The sequence below is a fragment of the Corythoichthys intestinalis genome, chromosome 11, assembly GCF_030265065.1.
Source record: "Corythoichthys intestinalis isolate RoL2023-P3 chromosome 11, ASM3026506v1, whole genome shotgun sequence".
NCBI classification, from domain to species: domain Eukaryota; kingdom Metazoa; phylum Chordata; class Actinopteri; order Syngnathiformes; family Syngnathidae; genus Corythoichthys; species Corythoichthys intestinalis.
In genome coordinates, this window is record NC_080405.1 from 22,852,007 (window position 1) to 22,872,745 (window position 20,739).

At 38.5% G+C, this 20,739-nt stretch overlaps 1 protein-coding gene across 1 annotated transcript; it reads right to left on the reverse strand.

Annotated features, from left to right (window-relative positions):
• Nucleotides 1–2,848: 2,848 nt before the first annotated feature.
• Nucleotides 2,849–19,305, reverse strand: LOC130924517 (nuclear factor 7, brain-like). The gene is made up of 6 exons (XM_057851145.1): nucleotides 18,594–19,305; nucleotides 14,484–14,579; nucleotides 12,377–12,610; nucleotides 12,236–12,258; nucleotides 6,997–7,112; nucleotides 2,849–6,919 (listed from the first exon to the last, which is right to left on the reverse strand). The coding sequence occupies exons 1-6, from the start codon at nucleotides 19,128–19,130 to the stop codon at nucleotides 6,351–6,353; spliced, it is 1,575 nt and encodes a 524-aa protein (XP_057707128.1). The 5' UTR covers nucleotides 19,131–19,305; the 3' UTR covers nucleotides 2,849–6,350.
• Between the last annotated feature and the right edge of the window lie 1,434 nt (nucleotides 19,306–20,739).

Consider the following 20,739-nt stretch of genomic DNA (forward strand, 5'->3'; position numbering starts at 1 on the left):
GTTTATCACACTAATTACTATATAGACTTATCATCCATCAAATGAAATAGAGGCAAGACAATTAATCGACAACTAATCGATTAGCAATTTAATCGACAACTGTTTTGATAACCGACTAATCGTTTAGGACCTTCTTCACCGTAAACCTGTCTAAATTCTTGAAATTATAACAAACTGTATATATAACTTCTCAGCTGTAACTATTATCAGATTTCTTCATCATCTATTTGTTAAGTCAAAGTGATATATGAACACAAATTTGCTTTTACTTTGGAAAACAACAATTCACATTTTTGCCAATTTTCGGACATCTTAATGTCTAAACTAGCTTCTTAATAAGGCTGCAACAACTAATCATTTAAATCGATATATAAATTAGTTGCCAATGAATTCTATAATCGTTACAGTTGTAGACTACAGTTAAGTCAAGAGCCAGTTATTGCTGCTTACAACATGCTGAAAACAACTTCAAGGGAAATTGTGAAGGTAACTGAAAGAAATGATTGGTATTTGTCAGATTAATTGTTTGATTAATCATCCGATTAATCGATTATGAATAAAATTTTAATTGCAGCCCTAAAATAAAATGACCAATGAACATATTTAGTGCAATGAATTACATGTGTCATCAAGATTCATTTGCACTGCCTTGTTCTCTCTCCTGTGACTGTGTGAAGAATATTGAGATGTGATACTGCATATTTTGGCATCAATCAAACTTATATTGCTGATACAAACACGATACAGAAACTATTTAACATTTAAAGACGAATGCTCATTGAATCGCTAAATCTCTTTTTTCATGACTCTCTGGCAGTGGCGGAAGAAATGTGAACAGAGCCCGAGTGCGACGATCAAGATGCGGGCCCCTCCAGACGATCAGAAATATTTCAACACTTAAACACTGTATTATAGCCCCACGCGTTATCTTACCCTTGTTTTTGTCCCTCCGCTTGCCCAACCACACCCCCTTTTACCGGCCCCCGTGGAGGCCTGGGCCCAGGTCCGCACGAACCCCCAGCACCCCTTAAGTTCCAACCCTGCCCTAAAGTGTTTCCAAGAAAATGGATACTATGCCAGCAGGGGGAAAATTCCACAATTCTACCATTTACATCAATAATTTCTGAGAAGGTATAATATCATTCTTAAGCATTTATATTTTGTTAGTTAAGGAACACATGTGCTCCACTTTACAATTAGGGTCCAAAAAACATTCAGTAATGGTTAAATAATGTTAAGTAATACTTATGAGGTACGTTCATATGAAATAATACCATACTTAAGGTTAGGTTAGCAGCACCCAAGGACTCACAGAGCAATGTTTCTCATTTTAAAATAACATAATCACTTACCAGTACCAGTATACATTAATAACTATTTATTAACGCACTATAATGTATATGTGAATTAATGTTAAGTAATGTATTATATATATTATATTTTATAACCTAACCTTAAGTATGGTATTATTTCACGTGAACTTACCAAAGTTTTACTTAACCTTAATTAACCATTACTGAATGCTTTTTGGACCCTTATTGTAAAGTGTAGCACATGTGTCCCTTAACTAAGAAATTATAAATGCTTAAGTTAACAAACCCTAAACCTATATACACCTTTTTTAAATTTTATTTTCATTTTATCAAACTATTAGTTACTGTCTGGTTATGCATTAACTAATGTTAATTAATGCCATATTTTCCGGACGATAAGGCGCACCTAAAAGCCGACAGTGCACCTTATAATCCGGTGAGCCTCATATATATATGAATCAATATTGAGCCGCAACAGTTTTTATTTTGTTTTTTTTGACAGATTTGTACAAATCTGCAAACAAAAACAGGCTTACAAAATTGCACCATTATAATAAGAAAACCACAAATAACATTCTCCATCATAATATACCCATCTAACACAAAAAGGGAAAAGAAAAAAAGTTCCCCTCCACTATGTGATATAAATGTGGCACTACATGTTTTACCTTGCTGTTGTGTTACTGTTTTGTTGACATTAACTTTAGCTTTGTTGACATAACCGCAGCCTCTACTTTAGGGTTTATTCTATGCGCCTTATAATGTGATGCGCCTTATATATGGAAAAAGTTTTAAAATATGTCATTCATTGAAAGTGCGCCCTATAATCCGGTGCGCCTTATAGTGCGGAAAATACGATATATTACTAAATGTTAAATAAGGGATTATATGAGATATTGTAATGTTACTTAAACATTAGTTATTGTCTCAAAATGGATTAACTAATGCATTAACTTAATGCATTAACTCATGGTAATTAATATATTAATAAATGTTAGATAAGGGATTAAATGAATTATTGTAATGTTACCTAAACATTAGTTATTGTCTAAAAATGCATTTACTAATGTTAATTAAGGTACCCTTATTGTAAAGTGTGGCAATAGATGTCCACTTTGTTTCATCTGGGAGGAAGCTGGAAGCGAAAGAAAGCAAAAGAAAGGTACCAGCAATGGCTAGAGAAAATGTGTGATGATGACTATGTAACTTTAGTGGCGGGAACATTCAATGTCACGCTACTTTGCACCATACAAAATACCACTGTTGAGCCATCCAATTCTTTGTAATGCTTTTTGTAGCAATTTAATTGTAGACATTGACTCCTTGCGCATCAAGGAGTGCCAGAAAAGGTCCAGGACTGGGGTAAAGACTCTTTTTGGTGTGAAATTCTTCTTCTGTGACACTAGATTCAGCTCTCTTTTATCATTTTAATGCTTATAGAGGATTTTGTAACAAGGACAAAGTTGACCCGAAACAAGAGCGTCATCCTGGCCAGAATTTAATAGCAGGGTCTTGAGTTACTGCGTGTTAACGGGCTTGCAATGATATCTAATTAGAGATCAAGACACTATGTGTAACCCTGGCAGCCAATAAAGGGAGTATACAAACAGTCATGAATAAGTGACTCATCCAGGGCAGACACATTGTTCTCATTATTTATTTGTTTGTATTACAGGTGAAAGATATCCAATTGGCCCCGCTAACAGATATATATCAAGCTGGCACTGAAAAACAAGCTCATATTTACAAATGGTGTTTCACATTAAGTGGCATCTATTTCAACTGATGATTGAGAAGTTATTCACGGTTGTAGGATGAAACAGTACGATAACCTTAACAATGCATTTTGTTACAACTCTGCCATTTATGTGTCATAAAATATATATACGTATTTACAAAAAGTTACAAAAAACTGCCCTCTTATGAGTTTTTCTCAATTCCTGTGGTGCGTTTCTCAGATCAGAACTGAAATTCTCAAAACTATCTGTTCTATCATCACAACATCGTATCCCTAGTGCACATCAAAAAAGCAGTTTCTCATTTCTTTGAGCAAGTTGTAGATGTTTTTGTGCATCCATGCAAATGATTTTGTACAATTCTCTGCTGTGTCCTACATTATCAGTTGCATTTGTCATGATGGTCAAACTGGATGATCATGGGTCTCTATTGAATAGTCTCCCCACCCACAACATTTAGTCATTACCTCATTGCATAAGTCTTTACGTGCTAAATGCATGAACATGTTGTCAGAATATGTCAACATGTGTGTGCTTATTTGTAAGCATTTTCGTTACTTATCTTAACCTGCCAAAATTTGTGATAGTTTGGGACAATGTGGGTTTCCACTACTCCAACATAATCATGGAATGGTTTGCAACCCACAACAGAATGGTGATGGAGTTCCTCCAACCATATTCCCGATTCCTCAATCCCATAGAATAATTTTTCTCCACATGGAGATGGCAAGTGTATGATCGCCAGCCTCACACTCAGTTGACTTTTCTGGATGCCATGAATGCAGCATACAGTGACATTACAGCAGATGCCTGCACAGGCTGGATAGGGTATTCAAGAAAATTCTTTCTACACTGTATAGCAAGAGAGGACATCCATTGTGACGTGGATGAAAACTTGTGGTCCATTAGGCAAGAATGTCATAATGTGTAGAAAGAATGGGGAAAAAAATCCCGACATGTAGCACTCAAAGTTTAGTTGTGCCCATTGTCTTATGTTCACACTTCCAATTTTGCTTTTGTTTTTCTTTGTGATACTCAGTGCAGTCTTTTGCTTTCTGAATCACAGTGACATGGTCTGTCAAGAAATTCTAAAAACAATAAATGTGTAATCTGAATCTTGTCAAGTCTCATGCAATCAATCTCCCACGCACAAAGGTGTAATTTGCGATTTTTTTTTTTTAAATCAAAACTTTAGAACGTACACCATCTTCAGCATCAGAGCTTTGCACTAGAGTAACTGTTCAATTGAGAGCATGACTAAGCCATTTGACTGTCTTGTCTGTACACAGTCAAACAAGGACTTGTCATTCTGACAGCACTGACATGCTCATTAGTATTTTGCACAAAAATTTTGCAGGTAATCCATGTTGTTTTGCTCTTTGTGCGACATGTTGTGAGGATTGAACAAGTACTTTTGAGAATTTTAATTCTGATCTGAGAAACGTACCAAAGCAATTGAGAAAAACCGTAAAAGAAAATTTATTGCAGTTGTTAAAAGTCAGTTCTGTTCGCATTCTGGCAGCAACATACATATAGCTAGGAACATTTTAATAAAATATCTCTAATGTACTGTAGCTATTTTTCTATGGTTCTATACAATCATTTTTTTCAACATCTTTCATGAAAGAGATTAGATACTTAAGCATTGGAGTATAAACAAAACACAAAGTTTATTCATCTATTGCACGAAAATTGTTCCTCATATTCCAAAATCTTTCTGGTCTTACCCTAGGGCTCTATTTTGTATACCCCTGTCAGCAAAGTTGGGAAAAAAATGCTGCCAATTTTCAAGTGAGGACAAAAAAAAAACAGTTGACACCTTTCCTCGTAACGGCAGTAGTACCCTTTTTGGTCACATGCAACAGTGTTCGAGTTTATCAGTGTTTATATCCGTGGGTATAAAACTGACGTCACAAAAAGGCTGCTCATAAGCCGTCTAATTTTTTTTTGTGTTTTAAACATTACTTTTTCTATTGTTGTGGTCCAAGAAATTAGTTTTTTTTTTTTTTTAGATAATTAAATACCTTGAGCAACCATCTTTCACATCTTGCACATTTTAATTAGGTGTTATCTGCCCATTTAATGAGTTTTGGGATGTGTGTGTGTATGTGTGTGTCAAGGGAATATCATTGAATTTAGTCATAAATCGGAATTAACCCTTTCAGTACCCCTAAATACCCCCTAAATCTCAAAATAACTATCCAAAAGTGTGTATGAAACGTCATTGTACTGTCCTCGCCAGGATATTGGAGCTAGGTCCTAGCTAGACAGTGAGCTTAAACTCCGAAATGACGATGTCAGACATCCGTGTGGTTTGCTGACTTTATTCAGCTTCTCATGACATCAACACTTGCAGAATGTAACTAAAATAAAAATGAAATTAAATCAGTTTCATCTTCAATAACAGCAATTCAAATTGGCGTTTATAACTAGCTGCTGATACAGCAATAACAATACACACAAACGATTAGCATCCATCAGTTAGCATCTGCCCATCATCAAAAACTATCACACCCCAAGTATTCGACCACAATTGAAAACGCACAATAAACAGTACAAAAGGTGTTATATATATGTTGCCTCCTGGGATGCTTCACAAGCAACAAATGCGCTCCCCCGCCCTCTCTCTCTCTCCCTCTCTCTCTCTGACTCTCTCACTCGGCTGCGCAACTTCTTTGTGGGAAAAAATGCGCTCTTCCTCGTGTGTGCGCGTGCCTGCGCGCTCTTCTTCATGCACGCAAATACGTTCTTCTTCGTGTCAATATGCGCTCTTACTCGCGTGCCATTAGTACTACCTGCTCTATGCTTCCTGTGCCATTATAAAAGCATGCATCACAAAACAAAAGTCAACATTATAAGAAAAATAAAGTTGTAAAGTCCAAATCACATAAGTCGGGTACGTTGTAAACCGGGGACTATCTGTAATAGCAAACATTGAGTCCAAGAGGGAACAATCTTTGTCCTTTCTCATGCAATATTTGCTTTTATCTTTGCATTCTAATTTTATGTATGCGATTCACAAAGAACCCCTTTGCTTTAGGAACTAACTGAAAGCTGTCCCGAATAGTGTTCATACCGTATTTGGTTATAGATGCCAGACGATGTCAACGACTAAATGAAGCTAAGCACCACGTTGCAACCAGAAGGTGCCCCAAATACTGTTATTGCTTTGGTCTGCTTGATCACAAAACTGCAGTAAGTAAATTATGGACCCCACAAAGATGCATGAATTGGTAAAATGCAAATATGCAAGATTCACTGAATGATTAGCAAGGTTTTCTTAATACCTGTGCTGACTTATCTATCCCCAGTGTGGCGAGACAATGGTCAGTGGCTCCCAGTTGTAGCCATTAATAATGGGCCAGGGATTAAAGTATGGGTAGACCGGCTCATTAAATTTGGCATCATAGAAAGTGAAAAGGTGGCTCATATCTCCAGCGTCATAAAAAGCCACTTCACCTCGCCCGTAGTCCAGGTAGACCCCCACCCGCCTAGGGGGTTTAATAGGATATAACAAGCTGTCCTCTTCCGTGTCCGTGCACGCTTCGTACTCGCTGGTGCCATCTCCATTGTCTCTCAGCACCACGGTCCAGAAACCATCCTCGGGGCAAAGGTTAATCTCATCCTTTCTGTTGACAGAAGCGCGAGCCACGCCGAGACCCCACGCTGTTTTGGACCCCACCTCCACTTCCCAGTAATGTCTGCCCGTGGAGAAGGCCTCCGTGCCCAAGACGATGTTGTAGCGAGTGAAGCGCTCTGGGTTGTTTGGCAGATTGGGCTGGATTTTGCCCACTTGGACGCTGGTGCGACATAAGGAAACCCACAGGCAAGGGTAGGCCGTGTTTGGGTCCATTGACACTGCCGTTACAGCTACAAATATCAGGAAAAACATGATCACACTGACATCAAAACACATAGGTTGTACTGTGTGAGAGTGCATTTGTTACCTGGCCGAAAAATGGTGCTCATTTTCCGCCAGGTCCGGTATTGCAATGGTCCCAAAAACTCTCCTGACTGCAGATCCACACTCACCTCTGGGGGGCGCTCAAATAAGCTCTCAGCCCTAGAAAGACACAAAAAAGGAAAATATTGCCAGAGCAACAACAATCCCCCCCCCCAAAAAAATGAAAGGTAAATTCTAAGTAACACATGGAAGCCAGTATTTATTTTAAAGTATTAATTCAATGGCTGCCATTGACGCTGACAGACTTCCAATTTAATTTGACTGGGGGCTGGCAGCGATCGTGATCACTCAATGCCAGTTTGATTTCTATAATTGTCAATGACATTGGATGAGTTAAAGGGCTACAAGCAAAAATAATCCATAGTCATGTGGATATTGCAAAATATATATTTATATTTAGATGACTAAAACAGCAGAATAAAGAGAAAAGTCTAGAAAATTGCAACCAAGATAGGTCAATTTATCACATTGGATTAGTTTTTACAATCATTTATTAATGTAAAACAAAATACTGAAATTCAACACAATTTGCTGGACTGATTTGAACATGTAATGTTTTGTAGGCTGAATTCAAGCTTCTTGTGCTGGCTATATTTAATGATGCTTTTTATAATTTGCATTAATTAATATCTATATGCTTCCCCTCGCTCAGATCATGGAACAGTATGACATTTTCTATCACACCTATGCAGATGACACGCAACTCTACATTTTTGTGTCCCCACATGATTACACTCCCTTAGTCTCCCTGAGTAAATGCATTCATCAAATCAATGAATGGATGTGCCAGAATTTTCTCCAGCTAAATGTGGAGAAGACGGAAGTGATTTTTGGACCAAAAAAGGAAAGATAAGCGAGCACCTTAGCACAATGTCACTTACAGCTACAAATCAAGTCAGAAATCTTGGTGTAATTATTGACTCAGACCTCAAATTTGATAGCCATCTAAAGTCAGTCACTAAATATGCTTATTACTAGTGTTGCACCGATACCATTTTTTGGTCCCGATACCTGGCTGTGCAGTATCGGCCGATACCGATACCATACCGATACCACCCCGTTTATATATATATATAATTTTTTTCCCCCCCCCAAAGAGCTACATAATTGGATGTGTAATCATTGCTATCAAGGCTTTGTCAGGCTGTTGCTTACCTTTGCAAAATAGGAAAAAGACTAGTACAAAGTATAATACTAGCCCAACAGTAAGAAAGTAAAAACTCTGAATGAACTGAGTAAACTTTTTTGAACCTCTCAAAGGCCAAACAGAGCAACTTTCATGAAATTATTGTCACGTTCTGCTGCTGGTTAGATTGTGTTTTGTTGCTGGGCTGTTAGTGGGGGCGTTCCTGACGTCGCACCTGAATCCAATGCGGGCTCATCAACGCAGCATTTAAGCATGGGTGAGCTCAGAGAAGGCTGCCGAGATATTTGCTTTGCTGATCGCCATTTGACATCTCGCACTATAATCTCGCTACATTTGCTTGTTACGCCCCTGCATTGGGTTTTTTCTATTAGTGTGCTGCACTCATTTGTAACCTCTACCCTGTGCAGGTATTTGAGTGTTTTTATTTTGGCTTTTTGGCCCGCTGCCTATCGTCTTAGTTAACCTTCGAGTTTGTAGTATTGAGCTCCGTTGACCTGCTGTCACAGACTCGCTTTATTTTTTGTTTGCAATCATTAAACCCTTGTACGTATCACCCGCTTGTTGTCCGCTTCGAGGTCCAACCTTGTTTCCGCATTTGCGGACGCTAACAATTATAAGTAATAATAATTGACCACAGCATCCTGTCTCTCTATTAGCCGCCTTTTTTCGGGAGGGGGGGTCCCTTATTTCTATTTCTAAAAGGTGGCAACCCTACTTTGGAAACAGTTCCCAAATTACTGCAGCATTTCTTTAAGTAAAAGACAAAGTAAAGTTGACGTAGTGAACTGACCAGAGATTGTTGCACCGGTCCAGCGCCCTTCCTCTGGATAGCAGTCCTGCTCTTGCAGGCTCAAACTCGTTGTGTTCGTTCACGTTTCGTCTTCAAATGTTTTATCAGGTTCAAGGTATTGAAACTGGCCGATTTAACTCCACATCTCGAAACTTTCAGGCCGCAAATCTTATATGCAGCCATTGATTTTAATTGACGGGATTTCTATTTTGAAATATTTCCCGACCGCCGCCATGTCGGCGCCGCCAAGCGGCCTTGTCATTGGTCAGGAGTGGCTATTGGCCCGTTCTCATTGGTCTGGAGCAGGCCAATAGCGATAGCTGCTTGGTGTTCACGTGTCATCACACAACACAGAGACAGGGTGTAGTGAGCGCCAGGAGAAAAAAAAAAAAAATGCGGTCAAATGTTATAATAATGGACCGGTAAATGGTATCGGCGACGTCTTTGTTGGTACTCGCCGATACCGATACCACCATTTCAGGCCGGATCGGCGCCCCCTGCCGATACTAGTATCGGTATCGGTGAATCTTTACTTATAGACCCTACTCACCTACGTCACAAAATGGGCGTGTCGCTGTTTCCGGCCGCCATATTGTACCTCTTTTTCAGACCTATTCTCATTGTTTTCAATTAGTCGAGCAAGTTATAGAGCAATTCATGGAAGCCCCGGTGTTATCTGACGCTGTAAACTCATTGGATCTGTTGCATAAAAGGCGTTACGTGGAAAAGCTTCAGTTTATCCATTCGCCAGATCCGTATTTGATGCCTAAATCGATGTTTTTCGACCCGCTGGCTTCGCCTGACATCTGATATCCTGATATTTACAACTATCTTGTCCACACAAAATCAGCCTATTCTCACGAAAGTTTGAAAAACTTTAAGAGCTTGGAGGCTTATAAATGCTACGTTGCTGGTTGGGTGAAACAGGTCCTCGTACACGAAAATTCGGCAGGAATCTTGTGCTCGGAAGGTGAGTTACGAAATTTTCAATTCAAAATCTTTTGTTCTTGCTAACATCCACTGTCAAGTCTAATGTATTTCATATCATTTGTCAATGGAGCTAGGGCTTTTAATGTTTATATGGTTTAGCGATAGCACTCTCACTATATACATATATAATACGTAATAAATATGAAGTGCGATAGCACTACTCCAGATTGTCCCTAGTTGAATTTATTTTTTAGCTTTTGACCTCAATAGTGAAATTGTAAATTAATTGGATGACAACTGTCTGATTATCCCCTTATAATTATATATTTTCAGGTAGTTCATTCACAACGTCTGAGTGTATGTTGTCGGCGATTAGCCTAGCAATGATCTTAATTGTGGTTGTCAGCCCAAAACCCTCTAAATATATATTAAATGCATCTTACCAGATATAAAATGACTACTACGTAATCTGTGGTAGTCGTTTGGAGCCCAGTTTTCTCGTCGAATTGCAGCAGTCAATCTCAGTCTCCTCTTCGGGTCTCTCGGAATACGGTAAAAATTCAAGTCTCTCAGTCTATCTTCTCTGTTTTTGCAACCGACCGCCACACACGACTTCACCATTTTGATTATTAATGTTAACGAGCAGAAAAACACGCCATAATAGGAGGAATTTACGAAGCGCTAATGCATTAACATGACTAGTATCCGGACAACATGGCGCGGGGGCGTGGCTGTGACGTCACGTGAGTAGGGTCTATTACCACCTAAAAAAATATAGCCAGAATTAAAGGGGCTTCTGACTCAACAAGACATGGAAAAACTTATGCATGCATTCATTTTCAGTAGATTGGACTATTGCAACGGTATATTTACAGGTCTTGATAAAAAATAAAAAAAAATCAGTCAGGAAGCGACAGCTAGTACTGAATGCTGCTGCTAGAGTGCTTACAATTACAAGGAAATTAGACGACATTACACTGGATTTGAAATTGTTACACTGGCTTCCAGTTAGTCAAAGGATGGTAAATGGTAAATGGACTGTACTTATATAGTGCATTTATCTGCATGTTTACCATGCCCAAAGCGCTTTACATTGGCACACATTTACCCGTTCACGCACACATTCACACACCAATGGGGCTGCTGCCATGCAAGGCGCTGTCAACCCATTGGAGGAAAATCAGGGTTCAGTGCCTTGTCCAAGGGTATTTCAACAGTGGGCAGTCGTAGCCGGGAATCAAACCACTGACCCTTCGGTCCAAGGACAACTCTAGCTCCCAACTGCGCCACGGCCGCCTGGATAAACTATAAAATACTACTGCTTGTCTACAAAACACTAAATGGCCTTGGACCAAAAAACATGCTTAATTTGTTGGATCCCTATGAAACATCTAGAGCTTTGTGGTCGTCTGGAACCGGTCTTCTGTATGTTCCAAGAACAAGAACCAAGCAGGGTGAGGCAGCATTTACCATATTATGCTCCTTACCTCTGGAACAAATTACCTGAAAGTCTGAAGTGTGCTAAAACTGTCAGCTCCTTTAAGTCAGGGCTAAAAAGGCTTTTGTTTATCACAGCATATCCATAACTGTCTACATATTTCAAACTTCAAGCTATTTGATTTTTATTCCTTTTCTGCTTTATTTCCATATCTGATTTCAATTTAATGCAATTTTTACGTATAATTTTATTTCCTGTATCGATTGCATTTGTTTTAACGTTCTTTTGATTGAATGTGATTTTTATGACCTTCGTGTGATTTAAAGCACTTTGAATTGCCTTGTGTTGAATTGTGCTATACAAATAAATTTGCCTTGCCTTGCCTTGCTGCAGGCCAATAAAAACTGGACAGTTGGCCGCAGTTAGCCCGTGGGCTGTAATTTTGACACACCTGTATTATGTGATCTTCAATAGGACTATAGACAATGGTAAATTGTTGTTCCAAACTGTCAGATTAATGACGTATAGACTATAGTACATCATTTCTAATTATATACAATCATTTTCTGTATTAAAATTAGTTATTATATAATTTTCACCAAAAGAGAAGATCTTAGAATGGCTACTACATTGTGCAGCTTTAAACAATATTGTGGCAAAGGTAATTTTGCAATTTTAATAAACGTGCAAGAAAATAGACGTTCTTTCCTCTGCCTTTGCCAGTCTGCCCTCAAGTGGTAAAGCAGCTACAGTACAACAAGTCAAATTGACTAAAATATTGTTTTGAAAAAACATATTGTTAAAAAAAAAAAGGGGGGGGGGGGAATTGAATCGCAGATTTATAATGTAATCAGTCATACAACACAACGATTACAGAAAAATAAAATAAAATAAAACAAATCAGTCATGGTACTCACCCGCCAATAAAATCTTTAATCCCCTAAAACAGAATAAAACAAAACAGATTATCACGCTTACATCACTTCAAGATGTACTTCAAATATTTTCCGTGCACTGACTTCCCATGCTGACATCATTATACATTTCCGCCCATTCACCTTTAGTTGCTCTGGGTTTTCTTCCTCCATCAGTTTGATGCGGAGCTGGTCAGCCGTGCTTTCCAGCTGGCTGATTTGCTGCGTGGCCTCCGTGAGCGCCTCCTCCAGCTCCGTGAGTTTCTCCTCCTTTTGCTTTTGCAGTTTCTGCTTGATGCGATCCTCCTCCTCTTGGAGGAACTCCCTCAGACGGCCAAACTCTGCAGTCACCATCTCTTCCAGATCCCCAGCTCGCTCCTGAGAGGGAAGGAGTCATACGTCACATTATTTTCTTCAACACTTATACTGTTTTATTTCATCATGCTAGCATTGTCATTTTTATGCATATACTTTTGAATTGTTTTCATATTGGTGTCTGGGACGCCTGCCTACCAATTAAGTCTGAAATGAAACAATCACACAAATACTGTAAACTTCAAATGCTTTGAATGCAAAATATAAGATGAGGTCAATTCAAATTTGTTGGATCTACATATTAGCATTTACAGTGCTGGCCAAAAATATTGGCACCCCTGCAATTCTGTCAGATAATGCTCAATTTCTCCCAGAAAATGATTGCAATCACAATTGCTTTAGTAGTTTTATCTTCATTTATTTTGCTTGCAATGAAAAAACACAAAATATATATATTTTTTCCCATTCTCTTATCATTTTACACAAAACTCCAAAACTGGGCCGAACAAAAGTATTGGCACCCTTTGAAACCTCTGTTTTGTGCCCTTGTGTGTACTTGTACCACATTGAGTATGGAAAAAAGAAAGAAGACAAAAGAACTGTCTGAGGACTTGAGAAGCAACATTGTGAGGATGCATGAGCAATCTCAAGGCTACAAGAGAAAGTTGGTTCACCCTCAAAGGTCATCGGTCTTCCAGCAGGACAATGACCCAAAACACAATTCAAAAAGCAATAGAAAATGGTTTGAGAGAAAGCACTGGAGACTTCTAAAGTGGCCAGGAATGAGTCCAGACCGGAATCCCATAGAAGACCTGTGGAGAGATCTGAAAATGGCAATTTTGAGAAGGCACCCTTCAAATATCAGAAACCTGGAGCAGTTGGCCAAAGAAAAAATGGTCTAAAATTCCAGCAGAGCATTGAAAGAAACTCATTGATGGATAACGGAAGCAGTTGTTTGCAGTTATTCTGTTTAAAGGTTGTGCTACCAAGTATTAGGCTGAGGGTGCCAATACTTTTGTCTGGCCCATTTTTGGAGTTTTGTGTAAAATGATAATGATTTAACTAATTTTTTTCATTCTCTTTTGTGTTTTTTCATTGTAAGCAAAATAAATGAAGATATTACTACCAAAACATTTGTAATTGCAATCATTTTCTGGGAGAAATTGACCATTATCTGACAGAATTGCAGGGGTGCCAATACTTTTGGCCAGCATTGTAGCTGCTGAAGGCGACACAAACTGTCAAAATTATTTGTGTACAGTGTTCAACTGCATACAGTACACTACAATATGCCAGTGCTTTCATACACAAAACACTACATTTGTGAGCCTTAAAAAAAACAGACAGGAAGAGAAGAGTTGGTAAACTTCCCGCTCACGTTCTTGACTTACATCCTTTCACACAGACACAGAAAGAGAAGTGAAAATGGGTGAATGTGCACTAAAACTGGGTCAAGCAGTAGGGAGTCCTGTCAAATAGAGTTAAACCTTTATAGGCAATTATAAACATTTTCAAATGTGCTGAAGCACTGAGCAAAGATTATGTACTGTATATGGACTTATCTGGTTCTTTCCAAATGGTGAAAATGTTACGGTACTCTCATATCTCAGTTTAACATCTGTGCACACACAGTCTATTTGAACTGACTTTGGAAAAAGCAGCCCAGCCTAACTGAAGTCGGTGTGGCATGCAATTCTAAATGTGTCCATTCCATCTCTGTGTGTACGTGACAAAGACAAACACGACATGACGTGATTAGGCACCTTTCCAGTGAGTCATATCTGAGTCTCCATTGGCATTTTGCAAGGGTGTTCTTGTTCAAAACGTAAACTTGTGTAATTATGAACTATTTAATGTTGTGTAATGAATAGGTAAAGTGGGTAGATGAGGTTGGACAGATATTTATGTCACCGTTTACCATTGGAAAAACACGTACCTTAATCAGAAGGATTTTTTCATTGGTATGTTTTTGGAAGTGTGAGGCGTCCTCAGACTGCTGTTGAACCCTCTCCAGAGCCACAGACAGTTTATTCTGTAAAGACGAAGAATCAAATTCAAAATACTGCTGAAATAAACTGGATTAAAGCCTGCTCCGCCCCCTTTTCCTTCCCGAACAACACTCTAATGGCACTCATATGACACAAGTCACACTCAGAAACTCAAACAAAAATGCCTTTTCAGTTGGAAAAAAACAAACAAACAAAAAAAAACACACTTTTTAAAAGAGGGGTCCAACAAGAGATGTCAGACCTCTCACTGGCCTGCTGAATTCCTAACAACACACAACACTAAAGTCGCTAGAGGCTGCGAACTGGCTCGTCTGCTTTTTGAAAAGAATTCAAACCATGATGTGGGAAATCAAAAGTCCTATTTGTTAACACCAAAAGTGTCATGTGATTGCAATCAAAGTAGGGCAGTTTTTTAATCAGCAAGGAAAATGGCACAGCCATTCTCTTTGCTGTTTTTTATGTTTGTGAGATGATAAAATAATATTTTTGTTTAATTTCAAACAGAGCTTCTCAAGTTTTGACATGTACTTGGCGCTATTGAATGAAAAACTTTTGCATTTGCAGTACCATTAAAATGTTTGGGGACACAAATATGTCCCTATTATTTATTTATTAATGTATTAACTTAAAAACAACAAAATTACATGAATCATAAATGTAGTCAAAACATTGTCATGTGGTAAAATAAATACATTTTGAACACAGCTTGTCAGGGTTGTGGTATGCTGGAGCCGATCCCAGCTGACTTCAGGCAAAAGGTGAACTACACCCTAGACTGGATGCCAGTCAGTCGAAGGGCATTTCCAGACAACCATTCGTACTCACAACCATACCACCACTGAATCCGACTCTATCCCGCGCTGTCTTCGCCAAAGTCAGGCAAAAGTACCACTATGCCATCTGTGACTTCTAAAGGAATGAATAAAATGAGAATTTCCTTTCAAATGTAAGGAAATCCATACTGTATATGGTACTACATATTGTCGTCATATAGTTGTACTTATCTATTTTTAAGAAGCTTTTTCCTGAGACAACATTACATGAATCAGGAAAGTAGTCACAACATGGTCATGCAGAAAATTTATAAATAAATGATAAATGACTTATGCATGTATAGTGTAATTTTCGGACTATAAGCCGCACCCCACAATTTCAGCACGAGAATTGCATTTGCCCACAAACAAACCGCACCGGACTATAAGCTGCACCAACAAAATTTTAAAACAATTTGTTCATGTATCAGCCACGCTGGACGATAACCTGACACGCTTTTCTCTTTTTAACTCTTTCAGTGCCACTGGAAGATGATAGACGTCGTCCACTCTTGCGGCTCATAGAAAATCTAAAATCTTTAAAAGATTTTATAACTAGTAGACGTCCATCCCATTTGAACTGGGAGAATGGCATCGAATAAATGTTCGCTTGCAACCCTCTCGCTTCAAATGGATTTGACATCAAGCTCAGTCAACAGCAGCCACTGAGTTAGCGAGGAAACTGCAAAAATATCCTCCATTTAAGAGTCATGCAGGATCAAATTTACCCCATGACAACAAAGTTCTCTTAACCTGTGATAGCTCCAAAACCAATAGATAACTTAGTAATCAAATATCGTATCCCAATACAACATTACAATATCAATACAATTCAATAATTTTAACAACCCTACTAAAGAAATACACCTTATCGGCCTGCAAAATCCATAAATAAAAAGCACTGGACTATAAGCCACAGGGTTCAAAGCGGAGAGAAAAAGTTGCGGCTTATAGTCCAAAAATTACGGTATACATTGTAAATATTGTTACCCTACTTACAGAGTGCACCCTCTCTTAGTATGCGAAAGTATGACTGAAATAATCATTATAATTAAAAAAAAAAATAATAAAATAAAAAAAAAAAACCTGAAACATCAATCATGTAATAGGATTGTAGTTCTGAATATCACCTGTTTGAATGTTTTTGGTTCTGTAGAGCACTTAAAAGACAAATAAAATGAAATGCAGAACATCATTCAATTTCAATCACAGTTTATTTTAAAGTGCAGTTAAGCTGTATTTAAAATACCGTCATTTTAGGACTATAAGGCACACCTGACTATAAGCCGCCACCCACCAAATTTGACACAAAAATGGCATTTGTTCACAGATAGGCCGCACTGGACTATAAGCCACAGCTATCCTCACTGTATTATGGTATATTTACACCAAAAGATATTAACCGGTAACACTTTTTTTGACAGCAGCATCATAAGACTGTCATAAAACCAAATGAAACACCATGATGCTTTGAACCACTTGGCTGCAAAGCTTCAAGAAGCTTCATTTGGCCATCACTGCTCCCTTAAGGGAGACACTCAACCTCTACTGCCACCTGCTATTAACACTATTGTCCTCCAACATGCCTCCTAGCATGCATTGCAGTGCTACAGATGTAAACAACAATCAAAATTCATGTTCTGTGCTAGTTATTTCTGCATTCACTATTCCAGTTGTTCCATTAATTGCTAGTTATGGTATTTGGTAACACTTTACATGACAGCGGCGTCATAAGACTGCCATACGACCATCATAATTATGACATGACACTATAATGGGCATGAATGGATAAATATGACGGGTATTGTTTTGTGACATCCAGCAAATTATCTCACTTTTGAATGGATGTTACAGGTCCGACCTGGACAAAAATGGAGTTAGTGACATAATTTTCAGTAGGACACGTAATGGCATTTCTCATATGCATTAATTAATGCCCATTAGTGTTATGTCATAATTATGATGGTCGGATGGCAGCCTTATGACACCGCTGTCAAATAAAGTGTTACCTTTTAACCCAATAAAATTAACAAATAAGCCGCACTGGACTATAAACCGCAGGATTGAAAATTAGGGAAGAATATTTAAAAAAATACTTAAGAAAATAAAATATATATGGCGGAAAACACTCAGGTGATTTGAAGTTCCGCCCTGAGACACCCAGTTTGGCCAGATTTCAAAATTGTCCTATATGCATGTGTGACACATCATGGAAATCTTAAAATCTCAATTTTCTGGGGGGAGAAATTTTTTAAACAGGAGGGCATTAAAAAAAAAAAAATTAAACAGCAAAACCCTTACTGGAGGTGATGTTACGCGACAGCAGAATTAAAGACACCATGATTTTAACGAGATATTATGGCGTACATACTTCTTTTCGATCTAAAAACTCCATGTAGAATGTATCGCCGTGTGTCAAGACACAGCTGTGAATGGCCACAGCTGGATTTTTGGCAGATTTTATGGGTGAAACATGGTAATATAACAAGGGTCACGATGCAAAAATCGCAGACATCAAAGAGTGGTCAAGATGTTCATTTTCATATATTTACTCTTTTAAAAGTTTTTTTTTTTTTTTTCAAATTTTCTTTGTTTGGATCGATTATTTATCAACTAAAATATCGGAGAAAATGCGACAGCAACACACAAAAAAAATACAATTAAGCGATAGTTATGAGGTAGATATCCGTGACTTTTTTACAGATGCCATTTTTTTCATTGTAAAATAATTTGTTTAAAAGTTTAAAATATGCGAGTGAAAATTTTAGTCTTTTTTTTTTTTTTAAACGAAATATTAGGCATCAATTAATGATTCTAAGCTAAAAATGACAGACATTTTGAATAATAAATATAATTAATTACCTTCGTTTTATGGCTGGGTTGAAACAAAAGCGGTTGTACGTCTGTAAACGGGGGTTTCCAGGGTAAAACGGACAAATTAAAAATAGTTGGGGGCCTAACGCGCCATGAGTCTGCTATGTCAGCATATAGACATATTGTTCTACCAAACACAACAGTTCTTTTAGCCTAAAATACAGCACTTTATTTTAAAGAGGAGTGCAAAGCAGAAACTGCTTTTTCAGTCTTGTTTGTGTTTTCCGCCATATATATGCTATACAACTGCGATTGCAGTGCACTATTGTTCAAACTGCAATCATTATCATAAATATACTTTTTAGCCCTATTACAGTACAGTATAATGCAAGTCAGGTTGATTATTGATACCTTGTAGTTCTCAAATGCCTCGTTAATGGGGATGACGTTGTGTGTCTTGTGGTCCCGGGACATGCCGCAAACCAGACATATCGGCAACTGGTCGTCCTCGCAGTAAAGTTTGAGTTTCTCCTCATGTTCCTCGCACATATCTATTCCGAACATGCGCGGCCAGTGGCCAACGGACGAGGCGACACTGCTCATACTGGACCCTGGCTCCCGCTCCTCCAATTCCTCCGGTGGACCTTCGGCGTCCCAGCCGGGCGGCGGCGGCGCACCGCCCCCACCGGCGGCGTCCATGGCCCTGGCTCGACGCACGCTTTCGACTACGTTACACAGCAGCGAGTTGGGCCGTAATTTCTTCGCGCAAGTTTTGCGGCACTTGGGGCAAGTTGACAGCTCCTCCGCCTTGGCTTCCCAGCACTGAACGATGCAAACCTGGCAGAAGTGGTGTCCGCACTCGAGAATGACAGGATCGCGGAAGATCTCCAGACACACTGGACAGGTGAGTTCCGACTGGAGTTCTTCAAGTGCGCCGGCCTCCGCCATTGCCCTCTCGTGTGCACATAATCGTTTTTCGGTAAAAAGAACCGATTTGATTTCTCCTGTAGCAGAACACGAGACGCAATTGACTTGAGTGCAGGACGAAAAGCAGCAAAAAGGGCGTGGTCTGAAAACTAGTAGCTAAGTTTTTTATTTTTTTTTTCTAAAAGACCAACCCAAGTGGGACTGACATGCACCAACAAGCTCGACAACTGTCGTAGTTGTTGCTTAATGCTTCACGCAGTTCACAAGCAACCACAAGCAGACTGTATTCCCAATACAGTACTATTTTGTGAATGGTTATTTCAATAAAATATCTACAGTTTATTATTCCACTTTATTGGGCAGTTGTTTATTTTTTGTATTAAAAAAAAAGACATATATGATCAATTATTATTACATATACTGTATGTTATAATCAGTGTTGGGCACGTTACTTTAAAAAAGTAATTGGTTACATTACTCACTACTTCTTCCAAAAAGTAACTGAGTTAGTAACTGAATTACTCTATAGTAAAAGTAACTAGTTACCAGGGAAAGTAACTATTTCCATTACTTTAAAAAGAACTTGTTGTGTGTCAAAGAATTTGAAATTTTCTGAGCAGTGTTCGAGTCAGTGGAATAGAGAAAAACAGACAGGTAGTTAACCCTTTAACACCGAACGTGTCGGCAGCGACGCGTTTATGCATGCCATCTTTGAAGCTTTGTCACGCTGTAATTACGTCACCCACGTGCCGCTGGTTGGTCTCATTTGAAAGTGCGGAAGTTAATGTCCACGCCAGTTTTTATCTGAAGTCAATCGACCATGAAAAACGGGAGATAATGTCATTTCAGTTTTATAGTTTTATTGCACTCATAAATATGCATTAAAACGCTGCATGTACCATGTATCTATCTCCATATTTCCATAATTTCTTGTCCTTTTTCAAAACCGAACGCAGCACAAAAGACTACATATCCCAAGATCCGTTGTGATGTCAAGAAGGACGAACCGAATGTGAACATTTTTAATAAATTGCCGAGCTAGGCGCCAACGAAGGAAAAGGAGGCATGAACACCGGTTGGATTGCGCGAGCGACTTTGAAACGTGCAGAATGAATCGAAAACTAAATTTAGCGCAAGCTAATGCATTTTTTCATCAACTCAAGGAATAGGATGAGCTGCATTTGTCGTTGTTTTCCTCGGATTAGTCAGCGTCTCGGCGAGTAGAAGTGACAGCAGCGCTCAAACGGCAGATGAGTAGGCTGTGTGACGTTGTATGTGACGCAGCTCAGTGACCTGTTCAAAAACAAACTTTATTGAGTGCGCAAAAAAAAAAAAAAAAAAAAAAACTATCGGGTCGCATGCTTGAAAAAATTGAACTGAACTGAACTACTTGTCAATATTTTTGAAAATACTTTTTTTCAAGTTATATATATTTTTTTCTTCACTATGAATCTTTTCAATTTTTATATAGATGTGTGTTCGAGAAGCTTGATTGCATGTACGTATACTTTAGATAAGGTGATGGGTATAATACCTAACGTCACAATGAGATATCCTCCAAATCTTTTTTGTGTTAGATGATATATATATAATTTTTTTTCTCACTATTTTGCACTGTATATAACCTGTT